Here is a 16,520-nt window from a genome sequence, read left to right as displayed (position 1 = left end):
GGTGAAATCTGCAAAGATTGTTATACATGAAAGATCCATCTTTTCTCTTGTGCTCATGCTTAGAAAATGTAACAAAATTTAAACACTAAAACTTAATTTTGGAGTTGATTTAGTGGTTTTTTTCATCGTAGTTTATTTTACAACATTGTTTTTAAATCGCTAAGAACAAATATATAAAAAATACCTATAAATTATTCTTTAATTGATAATTATCCGTACATATAAGCATAAACAAAACGATGTGGCTAAGAACTCATTTCCGTACCTTTGGTAAATTAATGAGTAAATTTCAGAAAACTACAACGACTATGCCGACAAAACTATTAGTTTGCTGCAACATTAGCGACACACTTTTTTTTTAGGTTAAGAGAAACTTTATTGATGACTAAATAATGGGTTACATTCCTGGCTTAACAAGTCTAGGATTGATGCGGGAGCGCACAACCTCCACTCCCCACACGACCTAGTACTCATTGCCATTTGTGCTAATACATGAGCAACCCTATTTGCTTCTCTCTTAATATTTGCTTCTCTCTTAATCTTGTAACCTGCACCTGTTGGATACATTGTATCACATCATTGATTTATGCAATCGTCATCGCCCAAGAGGAGCTTGAAGCCACCTGCTTTGTTAATGCCTGAACAACTTCAGCGTTGTCTAGTTCCAGAATAATTGGCATCTAAATCCACTTCATTGCTTCTTTTAGCCCTTCTAAACATGCTAAAGATTCTGCTTCAGCCGCTGAGGTACACCGTGTAGAGTTTTATACACAGCCAGGAGTACTAGCCCTCTGCAATCTCAAATGATAATCCCAACGCTTGCTTCACTAGTTTCAGTTCTGTAAGCTGCGTCCACATTAGCGACATATTTTAGTTTGCTACAACTTTTATGATAGCGTGGAAAACTATCACAAAACTACAACTTTTATGGGGTATGCTGCTACAGGACATGTAGGTGACAACAGTAAGCTTATGTCATGTAACAATAAGTTTTATGATAATTTCCTATGCTATTGTCGTAGCAAACTGAAATATGTCGCTAATATTGAATCAAACAGATATATTTGTCGTTGCAGTTTTCTAAAATTTACTCTAAATTAATTGATCAGTCTACTATAACAAGGCCTATTATCAAATGGGCTGTGCATAATGGGCATCGCGGTAATTAATTAGAAGGCCCAATTTGGCCCATCACTCCTAGTCTCCTACCCCCACCAACTCGGCCATCTTCCCCTTCATTCTTTCTCTCTCTTCCATTTGTTTCCCCACTGCTCCATCCATCTCCACCGCCACCCATGGATTCCTCGCCGCGCCACCTCCTCCGCATCTCTTCCCCGAGGTGAGCGATCTGCCTGTTCTGTCTGCCCATCGCCTGGAGTAGGGTTGGGTTCGAATTGGATCGATCTCCTCTCTGTGGTTACTTAGGTTTCGCTCTAAACAATGTAACTGCTTAGATTTTACTCTGCCTATATAGATTTACCTCGGATAGATAATTTTTTGGAGATACAGATGCTGTCATGTCATTGGGAAGGCATTACAATTGGCTGTGTTATTACTGGTGTGATGATGATGATGAGATTTGAGATGAATGTATAGTTAGATGGCGTCCTAGCTCCTAAGTCTCTAAGATGATGTTCAAATTATTTTTTTTTCACCGGGCCGGTGGATAGTGTTCAAATTATATTTAATATAAATTGCGATATATATATCTCACCATCTGTTTTTTTTATTCTTTCACTTTTACAGTGTTACTTGCGCCTAGTTTCACTCTTCGTGTTTAGAGATCCCGTGGTGCCACATTCAGGGTTTTCAATTTCGATTTCGGCTAAAATTTCGGTCAATTCGGTAGAACCGAAATTCCCAAAATTTCGGCATTTTTTGGGCCGAAATTTTCTGAAATTTTGACACAATTTAACTGATTTTGACTAAATTCACAAAAAGCTGAGAGAAACCGAAAATTTCGGCCGAGATATTGACTTGCCCGGGGGGGCGGGGGGTCCGAAATTTCAAAACGTAATTTCATCCCATGTTTGAACCAAGAGATTTGAGGAAATGTGAAATTGGTAGTGGAATTATCTCTGTTTGATAGGATGCTATTGGAGGCTGAATGATGAATAGGATGAACATTTCGCTAAAAAAGTTGAATAGAATGAACAAAAAAAAGTATTTTGATTATTCCAAGGCCTGGTTGATTAGGAAGGACAAAAACACTACGCAGAGAACTTATGCTGTCTTCTGTAATTTTGATTCAAAATCTTGCACAAAGTAACTCTTTCTTTTATTTTCCTTTTTACCTCTTAAGGGCTATTTCTTCAATTTTAAGATCTTCGCGCTCAGCAATGAAATTGTGACATACAACCTTGGAAAAACCAATAAACTCAGCTAATGTGTTGGGTGCTTCTTCAACGGTATGTTCAAACAACCGTATCACTAATAAGACCAAACTTTTGTGGAACACAAGGAGCTGTACACTGCACCGCAGTATGCCTCCGCCTTGCAGTTGTGCTTTCAAAACTGTAGTTCCTTAGGGTCAAATCACCTTCCTGAGAACTAAAATCTGGCTTAATTACCATTCTCCAACTAGGTCTCGCTGTGCCATTAGTTCATCGGAGTGCTCTGAAGCAAAATTCCTTTGGTGTAAAGGCTTCTCGTGCAAAGAGTTGCATCACATTTTAATGTTACATATAGCCTAATAATATATTCATCCATTAATATGATTAACCTGTGCTTAGAAAGTGTACTTTTGTTTCTTGCATGTTATCTATCTATTTTGTATGCTGTTATTCCAGTGTTTGAAAACATATCCAAGTGACTGCTAAATGGTACGCTCTTTTTTGTGCTTTTTCCCTTTTTTGGCAGACATCTGATGATGCCGTGCCACAACCAGTTGTCCTGAGATCATGATGCAACCATTGTGCAGCTAAGTTTTGGAGACCGTCTGAGGGCACTCCTTGTACTTGATATGGTATGATTTTCCTATGCTGAGAATGCATTTTTGCTTGGTCTGGTCCTGATTTTGAAATGTTTTGCTTTTGTGATTTATGAGTTTTGTTGTATCAGAAAACTATTTTGTGCTGGCATTTAGTGTTTGCAGATGAAGGCACTCAAGGATCTAGTAGACCTTGATGTGGCGAAAGCCGAAAGGAAGTGTGGCAACTGATTCAGCTGTCACACAGACAAGTTCGACATCATGAGATTGTGGGTTAATGCCAATTCTTGTTGCTTTGAATGCAAGTGCAACTTGTTAATAAAGACTAACATATATATAATTTGGAATTGGAGATGCAATGACATAATTCTGTTAAACAACAAACAGCAAGCTTTCCCTCAGTCTTATTCCTTACCACAATGCTCACACACAATTTTAGATATGATCCTAAATTCTTGCCGGTTTTCCTAGACATGGCTCCTGCTCAAACTTATTTCATACTAGCCTTTCATTTCAAACTATATTATTTTATTCTTTCTGCAACTAGTTCTGTGGTACGATTGAAGCAGGGATTTCATTTACCTTTGCATCTTGTATCCTGACAGCTTTTTGCTGGAGTGGGTGATGGTAGTACAGTACGGCTTCTTCATGCGTGAAGAACTCCTGTGAAGGACTGAAACTCTGCAAAGGACGAGGCTTAGTGGAGGTAAGCAGAGATAAGATTTGCTATGTTTATGCGTGGTACAAAGGCCTCGTCATTTCTCAGTTCAGTGGATGTGGAACAGGGGGGTTGGATCGGAGGCGTGCGACTGATGCCAGAAATTCTGATCGAGTCAGATGATCATATTACTAGTATAGCTGGCTAAACAGACGAACAGTACAGTGTTTTCGCGTCCATGATCTTTGATCGATGAGAGCAATAGCATCATCGTGTTCTTCGCCGGCACGTGGTAATGGGCAGAATCTCCTGAAAAAGTTGCCATGCTCATGCACAGGTAAGAATAGGATTGAAAGGAATTCACAGTGGAAAAGAGTGTTTTTGAGCCATGTGATGTGTTTGTTCTCCCCTTTCCAGCTTGGTTTACACCTGTGGTGAATGAATGTTCGATAGCAGTATTACCATCATGCAAGTTCCATTGAAAGAAATCACCCAAGAACCCGGACAGAACATTCATAATGCTCAAGAACAGCCCTGGTGCCTGAATTCTTGATTCATACGCCTATTTGAAGTTTTTCGGATTCTCGTAGAATTTAAGTTGTTTGCTTTGAAAGGCCTGATGGATCCTAAAATGTCAGACCGAATAACTCTTTCATCATACTACTACTAGTACATGAAAATATACGAGTTGTTTTAACGAGCAGCCAAGATTAAACTTGCGAGACATTTCAGCAGCAACTTTAACCGTCTGGCATTCAACAGGGTAAGATAAGATATATGCTACTTCATGCCAAAGTTAGCTCATCAGGAAAGGCTGCAAATAACAGTGACCAATCTTGGCAGTTGTAGGTAGTAAACAATTAGATTAAGCTTTGAAACATTTTCCACGTTTCATGAACCAACACTCAATAATGAAGATGAATCTATTGTAATCAACCCTCCCCCTAGAAAGAATTATTCATTGAATTTGGAATCGAGTACAGAAACTCAAATTGTCATCAACTGGTCAATTCACAGAGAACTATATAGACAAGTAATAATTCATTAACAAAACAACTCTGAACCTGTAGTATGGGTATGAGCATAAATCCCTTCATTGCAATGTTGTCAGCGTTCATCGATTTGACAAAAGAGGAGTGCTTCAAGAAGGATCAAAGAAAACTCACATTTCCACTAACTAGCGATTTTGTCGTCAAAAGTGGGTAAAATTTTGATGCTTCTACAGCTCCTCATGCCTCATCCATCCATGAAGTGAATCCACACTCATCCATCCATGAAGTGAATCCATAGTTCCACAGGGATCTCAAGGCTCAAAACCAGTCAGCACCTAGATTCAACCGACGGCCGAGACATGCCGAATCACTGATTCATGGATATTCCATTGGGTCATGGCAATCCTCCCTCCAAAGTCTGCCTGCCATCATCTGAATATCTTTGCTGCCTCCCACAGGTTGCCCCCACAATGATCCTCCCATCAACATGCATTCAACTTACCACAGCTGTCATTTTGAGGGGCTGACGTTTGGTGGACAGCGCAGTTTCGTCGAGGCATTTCGAGGTGTCGAGTAACGACGGTTTCGACGGCAAACAGGAAGAATCACCATCTGCATGTAAGTGACAAGTGGTTATTGGGGACTTAAGGGATATAATATAGAAGACAATAATGAAGAAGAATGTTGGTAATCAAGGTAAGGTTCTCTCGTTACCTCATGTTCTTGTAGAATACTCCCCCTATTTCAAAATACAAGGCATATTTGTTTTTGTTAGAACAAGGCTTTGACCAACAATTACTTTACTATATCTATCATTTATATGGCACAGAAGTATAATAATGAGAAAGTATTATTGAATACTCCCTCCGTCCCATAATATAATAGATTTTGAGTTTTTGCTTGCAACGTTTGACCACTCGTCTTATTCAAAATTTTTTGAAATTATTATTTATTTTATTTGTGACTTACTTTATTATCCACGGTACTTTAAGCACAACTTTTCGTTTTTTATATTTGCAAAAAAAAATTGAATAAGACAAGTGGTCAAACGTTGCAAACAAAAACTCAAAATCCCTTATATTGTGGGACGGAGGGAGTACGTCACAAAAATTATGTTACAATGGAGTGATTGTTAGTCAAAGTCTTGTCCGAACGAAACAAAAGTACTCCATCCGTCCCAAAAAAAAACTCAAATTCTAGAGTTTAAATTTTGTCCCATAAAAAACCAACTTCTACTATCCTACATACCCTCAGCACGTAAAGCGAGAAGTTTTATCTCTTTAATACCCTTTACCTACCTATCACTCTTACAGCTTTTTTCAATGATTAAGGGCATTTTAGTCATTCTTCATCTCCACTAACTCCACCTCGGGATGCTAGGAATGGATTTTTTTTTTTGGGACGGAGGGAGTATGTCATTTTGAAACAGAGGGAGTACCAAACCAGGCTGGCAAGTAGTACTGACTACAGACGATATTGCCCGAAGCGTAAATCCTATCCTAGTCAGCACACATGAAGAAAAGTCTACATTGCAGAGCTGAAGAATTTGCTGTACAACTTTTAACAGGTGCCTAGTATGCATATGCATTTTTTTTAAACACAGGTTGGTTTGCTTGCAAGATACGCGGCTTTGGCCCATCTTTCAACTAAAAGTTATATTTCAATGGAAAATAACATGAAGTTAACTGAATAAGTGAAGATAATTTCGTCTGAAAAACTGAAAACAATTTGAAGCACAAAAAAAGAAGTATCCTGAAATGCTAAGCAGGAGAAAATTTCCCAAAAACAAGCATTGAATGGAACAGCTAGGAGATTCCACTACTTCAGCTAGGTGTCAAGCAATTATCATGGCATTAGAATGGAACCGGAAAATGTCACAAGCTGTACTTGGCTCCACTACCTCTACTTGGCTAGTTGCTCAAAGTGTCAAGTAGGCATGATGGCATTACACCAGAACAGAGGAATGCATAAAGCTGTACTTGGCTCCACTACTTATGGAAATATAGAAAGTTTTTTTAATGGCTCAATTAAGGAGAACATATGATCTTTAAACATTGAAATGACATCTGAGCACTAGACAGCACCCCTACACATTGAAGTGGTGGCAGCACTGCGTTCCCTTCCTTTATTCTCTTCCATGGTGTTTTGCCATAGTCCTCCAAAGAAGAGAATAAACAGATAATAATGGTAATCCAAGTAGTATCACAGTTTGGGGAAAGAATCTAACAGCAATTAAACTCATCAAATTCTCTTTTCCTTATCAGAAAAAGAGGACGCTGAATGGGGCTTACCTAAATAAACAAGGTGTGCAAAGATGAACATTTGAGGGCGCAGACACTTCCACGCAGGTGGTGAAGCATTTTTTTCTGCTAGATAACAAAAAGAATAATTAGAAAATAAGAAGATAAGAATATCAAGCAAGGCAAGCTTTAATGTTTAACAAGTAATCACCAAATCGAACACGCAAAAAATGAATTGATAGTTTTGGCAAATAAGAATCACTTGAAAGTGCTAAGATTCCTTTTTTTTTTCTTTTGCCCTATAAGGGCATGGTTCCCAATTTTTCACAAAAAAACTCCATCAAGATGTTAACATTTCATATTAAATTTTTTTAATTGCCCTCTCCAAAAACTAGATGTTACTGTAATGCCATTATAAATGTTACAGAGTAATTTCTGTTTTTCATTTAGAAAACCATAGGATGATACATAAAAATAATCATAACATGCTAAAGAGTATATTGTCATGCAGACTCTGCAGATCGGCAGACAGGAGGACGAACACTGTTTATTGACCGATAAGATTGCTCAGCAACGTAATCTTCATAGATCCACTTGCCTCAAGGTTTCTTATGTTTCAGAGGAATAGCATAAATCTAGTGATCTATAATATTTTTTGAGTAAACTACTGTGGACAAACTATCAAACTATCAGCTTGAAAGAAAAAATCATATCATGAAAAAAAATAATGGTCTTCTACTGACAAAATGTTTGTATTAATAACCAAAAAGAAAGGACCTGAAAAGAGGTGTATTAACACCTCCAGAGAGTTCAATAGCACTGGTGACTTGCATCTTTCCCACGCAAACAGTTCTTTTAAGGGGGAAAAAAACAAATGCAGAGGGATTATCCTTAGAACTTGATGGAAGATACATGAAGTACAGCGTCAGCGTGTATAGATTCTATTGCAAACTGTTATAGAAGAAAATAAGACCCTTGGTTGGTTATGCTGCAAAAGTTGTTAGCTACTTTCTGTAGCCTTTTCAGTTATTTTCCACGGCATACCTGACTAAAAAACACACATACTACTCATGTCTCACATTGTCCATTGAGGTTGCAAGACACTTGACCAGCAGGCTGCTGGCCACTATAAATAGAGGCTCGTACTACCATTGCCAAGCAATCAGCCCACAGCTCACCGAAGTGCATTAGCTCACCACGACTAGCTAGAGCACTCATTGGTGTGCAAAATATTACTGTCTGCTCCTCTAAACATGTCTAGGTCTGTGGAGCCTCTTGTTGTAGGGCGCGTGATTGGGGAAGTTCTTGATACCTTTAACCCATGCATGAAGATGATAGTGACCTATAACTCCAACAAGCTTGTATTTAATGGTCATGAGCTCTACCCATCAGCAGTTGTGTCTAAACCAAGAGTTGAGGTCCAAGGGGGTGACCTGCGATCTTTCTTCACATTGGTGCGGAGCACTCAACTTCATAGTTGGTTTACGATTTTTTTCCCTGGTTAACCATAACTCCTCATGTTTCAGGTTATGACAGACCCAGATGTGCCAGGACCAAGTGATCCTTATCTAAGGGAGCACCTTCATTGGTAACCAACCATGAACATTTGTATCTAAATACTATATATTTGTTTCTTGTGGGTGGTTACCGATTAGCTAGACATGTTAGTTATGTTTCTAGGGAAGATAGGACAATTACTTTAGCTTTCATATGCATACAAACAACACATAATCTGACTAGTCTTAACATGAATAGTAATGTGGCTAAATTATCAGCAAATCTCACCTTAACATTTACGCAGGATTGTTACTGATATACCTGGGACAACGGATGCTTCTTTTGGTAGGTCCTTCCTCTAATTTGTGTCAGTTTTTTTTTCCATCTTATTCATTGAGTTTCTCCTTGTGAATAAACAACTGTACCACTTTCCGATTGAAGGACGCGAGGTCATAAGCTATGAGAGTCCAAAGCCGAACATTGGCATCCATAGGTTCATTTTTGTGCTCTTCAAGCAGAAGCGCAGGCAAACTGTAATTGTGCCATCCTTCAGGGACCATTTCAACACCCGCCGGTTCGCCGAGGAGAATGATCTTGGCCTTCCTGTGGCTGCTGTCTACTTCAATGCCCAGAGAGAGACTGCAGCCAGGAGGCGCTGAGAAATGCAGCTCCAATTGTCCCAAAATTACGATTCTCTGAAATCAAACCTTTTCTGCCATATTACTTTCTCATGAATCAACGTTCTTCTGCTACATCAGCAGCCAGTATATCTGCGAATAAACCAGATGCATTTTGCAGCATGTATTAGTATTAGATTTCTTTCCGTATCAAGAACATATTAGTGGATTATTTTGTAAGCAGTAAGATTGATAGCCATGTTGGCAAATTCCAGTGCACTAATATGTAAACCACGTTATTATTAATGTTTTTAAGTCATGTATAAGCCAATTCATGCTGGTGGACAAACCCAACTGGTAGAAAGGGCTTTTTATCTATTTGTATGTCGCTTGGTGGCTCCACATGGTGTCGCTTGGTGGCTCCACATTGCATACTACTATTCAGGTTATTAACTTGTAGTAATAAGTGACACGGGGAAAAAGTGCAGTAGTAAGTAACAGCAATGATATGATAGGAATCCAGTTTTATTTTTGTACAAAAATCATCCACATTGCATACTAGTAGTACTATGCAGGTTATTAACATGTAGTATGTGACACAATGGAAAAAAATGCAGTAAGTAACAACACTGATATGATGGGAATCCAGCTTTCTTTTTTTGTACAAATTCATCCAGATTGCATACTACTATGCAGGTTATTATTTATTAACATGTAGTAGTAAGTAACACATAAAATCGGCTGCGTACATCCGGATGGATTTAGAGGCCCGGTTTATCCCATTTTCTTAAAAAAAAAATTGCAGTAAAAGACAACACTGATATAGTGATGATATGGTGGGAATTTGTAGCACAATCCTTTGAATGATCCACGAATTCCCGCACAAACTGAAACGCGCGAGTGGAATTAAGTGAAAAAAAAATTACTGGATCCCAGCGGCGGCTTGCGGAATCAAAGCGAAGCAAGAGAGAGCATATCGTCAGAGAGGGAGGGGAGAACAAAACCCTCACCAGGCTCGCGGCGGGCCCCGTACGTCCCGCCGGAAGCGATCGCTGGACGGAGGAGGCCCTCACCGGCGGCGGTGGAGAGGGGGGGGGGCGTCCTCCTCGCCGTCGCAGGGCAGCCGCTGCCGCCCTGGCGGTGGCGGCGCCATCGCCGGCGACCTCGCCGAGGATGTGCGGCGAGTGGGCTGACGACGCCGCGTACACACCGTAGCCGTATTTCTACGAGTATTTTTAGTGGGCCCAGATGGCCGTAATCCGTTACCCAGGCCTCTCGTTAGATAGGGCAATAAGTTCATCTGAGGTCCCTTAACTTGTCAACGAATTCGGTTTTCGTCCTTGAACCCAAAACCAGATATAACGGGTCTCTCAACTATTAAAACCGGTGCAGATAAGGTCCCTCGGCGGTTTAGATTGTGGTTTTGGCTGACGTGGCGCCTACGTGGCGAATTTGACTCGGTCTTCATCTGACGTGGCATTGATGTGGTGCTTACGTGGCACTTCGACCCAAAAAATAATAATAAACCCCGTGGGGCCCACATATCAGTTTCGTATACAAATTAATAAAAATGGTGGGACCCACGTGGGCCCCACAAGTCATTCTCACCCCTGATCTTCTTCCTCTTGATCTCTCCCCATCTCTCGTCGTCTTCATCTCTCTCCCCTCTCCTCCTTCCTCTCGCTGGCAGAAATAAGAAGCGGCGCACAGGCGCCGGCCGGAGGGAGGAAAGGAGCGGCGCGCATGTGCAGGAGGCGGCCGGCGACCGACGAGAAAGGAGCAGCGTCCTCCGCGAGGAGAAGGACGCACACCTCACCATCGCGGCCCCCGCCACCGTTTCCACTGTCCTTCGCGCCGCTCACCGACCTCGACGGCGTCCTCGTTATGGGCGGTGGCGGGCGAGCTCCCGCTTCTCTCCACCTGCTTTCCCGCCGCCACTGTCGAAGACGACGACGCCGATGGCGACGGGTTTGAGGAGGGCACCGAGCCACCAATGCGGCGATTGGGTGTCGGCGGCGCGGGAGCATGGCGGTGGCGGCGCGCAGGGCCACAAGGTGCAAGTAGCGGCGGCGTCAAGGAGGGCGCCGGCGGCGCGCGGGGCCCCAGGGCGCAAGCGGTAGTGACTAGTGACTGGCGGCGGTGGCGCAGGAGCGGGGCGGCGGGACGTAAGCGGCGCCATAGAGGAGGGCGTCATCGGCGTCGGGCGCCCTTGATCTGGTCGGCCGCCAGCTTCCGGAAGCGAACGGTTAGCACGTCGCCATTTTCTCCTTCCCCCCTCTCCAGTCTCCACGACTTCACAGGGATTGGAAACTGCTTGCTGCAGTTGCTATTCGATTCTATTTCTAAAATTCAAGGACGAAAATCGGATTCGTTGACAAGTTAAGGGACCTCGGATGAACTTATTCCTTAGATAGGACACATTTGAGTTTATTACAAATACAAGCCCATTCGGCCCGGCGAAACTGGGTACGACCCATCCCCCAACTTATGAAAACCAGGCAAACAAGGTCTCTCGGCGGTTTTGATAGCGGTTTTAGCTGACGTGTCGCCTACGTGGCTAATTTGACTCAGTCTTCATCTGACGTGACACTGACGTGGCGCTTACGTGGCAAGTTGATCCGAAAAAAAATAAAACCAGTGGGACCCACATATCAGTTTCACACCCAAATAGAGGAAAAATGGTGGGACCCACGTGGGCCCCACATGTCATCCTCACTTCTTCTTCTCTCTATCCTCTCTCCCCTCTTCTCTCTATCCCTTCTCTCTCCGGCCGATGGAACAGGGCGAGCGGCGACGGTAGAAGCGGGCGACAGACGGGGCGGAGCGGCTGGCCGGCAGAGCGGGGCGGGGCAGCGGCCGACGGCGGGCTAGGTCAGGTCCTCCTCCTCGTGTTTGCGGCTAGCTCGCTGGATCTTCACGATCTCGTCCGGTGCACCGCGCCACTTGTAGGCGGTGGCGCCGCCTCGTCACCACCTCACCGGCAACGCGGTGTACATCTGCCGCTCCATGCCGCCCTCCAGCCACCTCATCCGCGACCTCGCCGTCGACTTCTTCCACCAGACCCACGAGGACGACTCGTCTTCCTCGGTCGCGCTGCCTCGGTTCATCCCGTTGCCCTCGGCCTCCTCCAGGTTCGGCGGCGGCGAGCTTGACAGGGTGTTTGACAACCCCGGCCTCTTCAAGAACTCCCGCCTCGTCGCATCACGGAAAGGCCGCCTCGTCGTCGAGCTCCGCCGCCCTTAAGTGACAGGTTTCCCTAAGTGATCGACGAACAAGCTGTGGAAACACACGCGACCACGAGGAAACACGCTGAGTTTTGTGGTGCGATGAAGCTGCACCTTTTCTGGTTTTCTCTCTCCCTTTCATTATGCAGGTGAGCGCATTGGATGCGTTCCCACGTCGCGGTACAATCATGTCCATCCCCACGATCCTAACAACGTGCTCACGCCTCCGATCGCCAAGGTCGGCACGACTACCACTACATGCATGGCATCCATAGACCGGAAGCTCATGCACAATGCAATAACAGAATTGAAACCCATAGCTAACACTTAGTAGCTACATGCATGCAAGATTTAACTAACATTAAGCTCGTCGTGTGCAACCCCATGACCGGTGAAATGGCCATCCTCCTCCCCGTCCTCTCCGGGAAGGACAGGCCCGGGCTCTACGCGTGCGCGCTGCTCACCGCCGACGATCTCCAGGACTCCGCCGATCCGCTCCCACCGGGTCCCGCCGCCTTCCGCCTATTGGTCCTCTACAAGCGTCGTAGCTTCACGGCGTGCCGGTCCTACTCGTCGGACACCAAGTCCTGGAGCACCGAGCGCAAGCTATCCGGCGGGACGGACCTCACCACGGGGGCGGGGCTAGCTACCGCCGCCGCCGGCAATCCGAAAGACGATGGGGGAGATTCGCCGCCCTCCCCGCGAAGAAGGAGGCGCTGCGGGAGAATGGCTGGCGCGCCGCGACCTGACCCGCCGTCGGCCACGTCCCGCCCCGCCCGTCGCCCGCCCTGCTCCATCGGCCGGAGAGAGAGAAGGGATAGAGAGAAGAGGGGAGAGAGAGGATAGAGAGAGGAGTGAGGATGACATATGGGGCCTACGTGGGTCCCACCATTTTTTCCTCTATTTGTGTGTGAAACTGACATGTGGGTCCCACTAGTTTTATTATTTTTTTAAGATCAAATTGCCATGTAAGCGTCACGTCAGATGAAGACCGAGTCAAATTAGCCACGTATGCGCCACGTCAGCCAAAACCACTATCAAAACCACCGAGGGACCTCGTTTGCCCGGTTTTCGTAAGTTGGGGATGAGTCGTACCCGGTTTTGCGGTTTAGGGATGAAAATCAGACTGAGCGATAAATAGAGGGACCTAAAGTGAACTTATTCCCAAATAAAAATACAGGCCCTTTTGTGCTACTAAACCGAACCTTTATGGGCCTGCGGTAATTGGGCCCACAAGGGCCATATACCACTGGGCTCCACAAGTTGACTCGTTGACTTGTTCGATTCTGTTCGTTTCAGCTGACCTCTAGTACCTCTGAAAGTTTCCCATGGCGGCGTCGAGTCCTCTCGCGGCGAGCCAAAACCTCGCCGACGAGTTGCTGCCTCTCCGCACTAGCCTCCTCCCTCCGCCGCCGCGGCCGTTGAAGAGGAGCATACTCCTGGAGCCGCCGTACCGGACGGCCGGAAGGAAGGTAGAGGCTGACGACGAGCTCGCCGCCGTCGTCGCCGTCACGGGCACCGCCTTGCTCACCGAGCTCACCGGCAGGAGGCAGTTGGCAAGAAGAGCGTCGCCGCCGCCGCCATCTTTGTCTTCAGCTTCATCGTCGTCGTCGCGTCGTCGTTGGTGGTAATAGTGGCGGTCGAGCAAGGCGATGTCGATGTCGAACAGCTCGTCGTCGTCGTCGTCAACGAAGACGACGGCGGCGGCGCCCTTCACTCCGTCGCCTCCTGCCATTGCCAATTTCATGGTGCTAGTAGTGGCATGTAGTATATATAGCTCGCCGGCTTGCCGTTGCGCGTGCGGAGGAGGCGATCGATCGATGGCGATGGAATGCGAATGCGATCAAGGTGGTTTAAGTTTGTTCTACGTTGGTTGAGAATAGGAAGGGTGACCGTTCAAAAAAAAAAAAGAAGAGGAAGGGTGGCGACGGTAGGTTAGGTGGCATAGTAGGCTGCCTACCTGATAAACATTTTGCTACTAATTGAGCCTTGTTTTTGCGGAGTAGTAGTAGTTCGATTTAAAATCGATTAGGGACGAGTATTATACTTTGACTGGATAATCATGCCTTGGCGAGAAACTGAGGTGAATCCTGCGGGGTTAGAGACACACGTCTATCTGACTTAGACCCTCCGTACTTAAAAAAAAAACTTAATCTATGATGTTTAGGTCTTATTCGTTTCTATTGTAAGCACAGGATTAAATTTTGGATATTCGTGACATGCTTTTTAAACTACTAAACGGTGTGTTTCGTGTGAAAACTTTCTATATGAAAGTTGCTCTAAAATATCAGACTAATCTATTTTTCAAGTTTGTAATAATTAAAACTAAATAAATCACACGTTATTACGACCTCGTTTTACGTTAAACACTTAATCTTTATCTTTATTTTTATCTTCAGGAGATTCAAACACCACCTCTAATGAAATTGGATAGTGGTTGTCCAGATTTGTTATAGTATGAGGGTGACATCTTCATCTAGATTAAGTTTTTTAGATGGAGAAAGTATATACTCCTCAATCACATTTTAAGTGCAGCCATGATTTTCCATGCACAACTTTATCCGTCCATCTTATTTGAAAAACTTTTTAAAAATATTAAAAGCATAAGTCACGTATAAAGTACTATTCATGATTTATCATATCATAATAATAAAAATACTAATTATAAAAAATAATACGGACTAAAAGTTAAGCGTGGAAATTTATTGTTGCACTTAAAATGGGACGTAGGGAGTAGTTATGTTAGAAGAGTCTTATCGTGTTTGATGAAGAGTCTTATCGTGTTTGATGAGGAGTACATGACGTAGTTTGTTAGTGTGATCCTGGTTTAATGCAACTTTTAATCTATATCTTCTCTACAACTTGGTCCTGAGATTGAGAAAAAGAGGAAACTACTTCCTCAGTGCAGCCCGCACGTGTGGCCCAAGTGGTTTTCTGTTTTCTGACCAACAATATGTTTGTTGATCACCCTTATAATTTTATAATTATAAGGACTTATTCACCTTTGAACCATAATCATGATTTAATACATTTTAGTGTTATTAAATTTTAGTAGGTTGGATACATTTGATTTTAAGCCTTACCAAATTCTGATATGATCTTTTAGTGTGAAAAATTTTAGAATTACCAAAACTTCTAGATATATATGTGGTCATTATCTTCATCTGGGTTTCTCCCTACACCCACATAATTTCCCAAATTTACTTCCATATTTTCAGGGAAAAAAAGAGAGAGTGAACTTTCAGAAAAATCTAAACCCAAACTTTTGGTACAATGTTTTTTACTCCTATACTATGTGCACTTGTATTAGGACGGATAAAGTATTAAAACAACCATTCTTGTGGTTATTTTTTATGTTATACAGTTCTTTGTTTTATAATTGTATTTCAGCCCAAAAGAGACACAACCTACCAATACCAATATGATAGTTATATATTCGTCGTACAATGTGCATTTATTTGTCATTTGACAGTGCATTAACCCCCCCAATGGTTTTAAAGAGGAGAAACAGTCTATCAGTCACACTCAATATCAATTGTGTTGGTTGAGGTGGATAGAGCTTGGGAAATTGGAAATAGCACGATCGAGTAAATGCATGTCACAAGAGTGATTAATTTAAGCTGTGTGCGGCAGAGAGATGCATGATGATCTCGTAGATGGGACGGGGGATCGATAAGACTTGGGTTCACTCGAGTGCAGCAGATGACGTCGCCTGCAATGCATCGTGCGATGATGTGCCTACTAGCTGCAGTTCTTGCAACAGTAGTTTTTTTTTTAAGAACTAATAGCATCTCCAACAACATTTCTAAATCGGACTCTTCAAACACTTAACCAGCTCTTCAAATAATTTATCAAGCCAAACTCATTTATCGCTTTAACAACATCTCCATCTACACTTACTAGGACCACACGTCAGTATCTGATACACCATCTTCCTCCTTTTTCTCTCCCTCTTCTTCTCCTCTCGTTACTCTTCCCGCACGAACGGAGGCGGCGGCGCTGGATGCGGCCGCGCGAGGAAGCGGCGGCGCCTGATACGGCCGAGCACGGAAGCGGCGGCGGCGGCGGATGCGGCCGGGCGAGGAGCCGACGGCGCCGGATACGGCCGGGCGACGTGGCGGCGGCGGCGCCGGATGCGGCCGGGCGAGGAGGCGGCGTCGCCGGATACGGCCGGGCGCGGCGGCGGCGGCGGCACCAGATGCGGCCGGGCGCGGAGGCGACGATGCCGGCAAGGAGGAGGGGCGACGACAACACCTCGCCGCTGTCACTCCCTTCATGCCCTCGACGCCGGCGGCCGCGAGCGGGAGACCTTGGCGCCGCTCACCGTCGTGCCGCCCCACCGCCGCTTCTCCTCCGCCTATCG

The 16,520-nt window shown here is 44.3% G+C and overlaps 1 protein-coding gene and 2 long non-coding RNA genes across 3 annotated transcripts; 2 read left to right on the top strand and 1 right to left on the bottom strand.

Annotated features, from left to right (window-relative positions):
• The first annotated feature begins 1,237 nt into the window (after positions 1 to 1,237).
• On the top strand, positions 1,238 to 4,161 carry LOC9266288 (uncharacterized). The gene is made up of 5 exons (XR_010737706.1): positions 1,238 to 1,339; positions 2,860 to 2,965; positions 3,535 to 3,635; positions 3,715 to 3,924; positions 4,005 to 4,161. It is a non-coding gene; the product is annotated as an uncharacterized lncRNA (long non-coding RNA).
• Positions 4,162 to 6,407: 2,246 nt separating this feature from the next.
• On the bottom strand, positions 6,408 to 10,124 carry LOC9270175 (uncharacterized). The gene is made up of 4 exons (XR_010737707.1): positions 9,944 to 10,124; positions 8,605 to 9,086; positions 6,871 to 6,945; positions 6,408 to 6,735 (listed from the first exon to the last, which is right to left on the bottom strand). It is a non-coding gene; the product is annotated as an uncharacterized lncRNA (long non-coding RNA).
• Positions 7,725 to 9,311, top strand: LOC4349798 (CEN-like protein 2). The gene is made up of 4 exons (XM_026021171.2): positions 7,725 to 8,273; positions 8,346 to 8,407; positions 8,621 to 8,661; positions 8,758 to 9,311. Exons 1-4 carry the CDS (start codon positions 8,073 to 8,075, stop codon positions 8,973 to 8,975), a joined length of 522 nt encoding a protein of 173 aa, XP_025876956.1. The 5' UTR covers positions 7,725 to 8,072; the 3' UTR covers positions 8,976 to 9,311.
• Positions 10,125 to 16,520: the final 6,396 nt, after the last annotated feature.

Source organism: Oryza sativa, chromosome 11 (genome assembly GCF_034140825.1).
Source record: "Oryza sativa Japonica Group chromosome 11, ASM3414082v1".
Classification (NCBI taxonomy): domain Eukaryota; kingdom Viridiplantae; phylum Streptophyta; class Magnoliopsida; order Poales; family Poaceae; genus Oryza; species Oryza sativa.
Note: the sequence above shows the minus strand (reverse complement) of the source record. Positions and strands in the feature narration are given on the sequence as shown.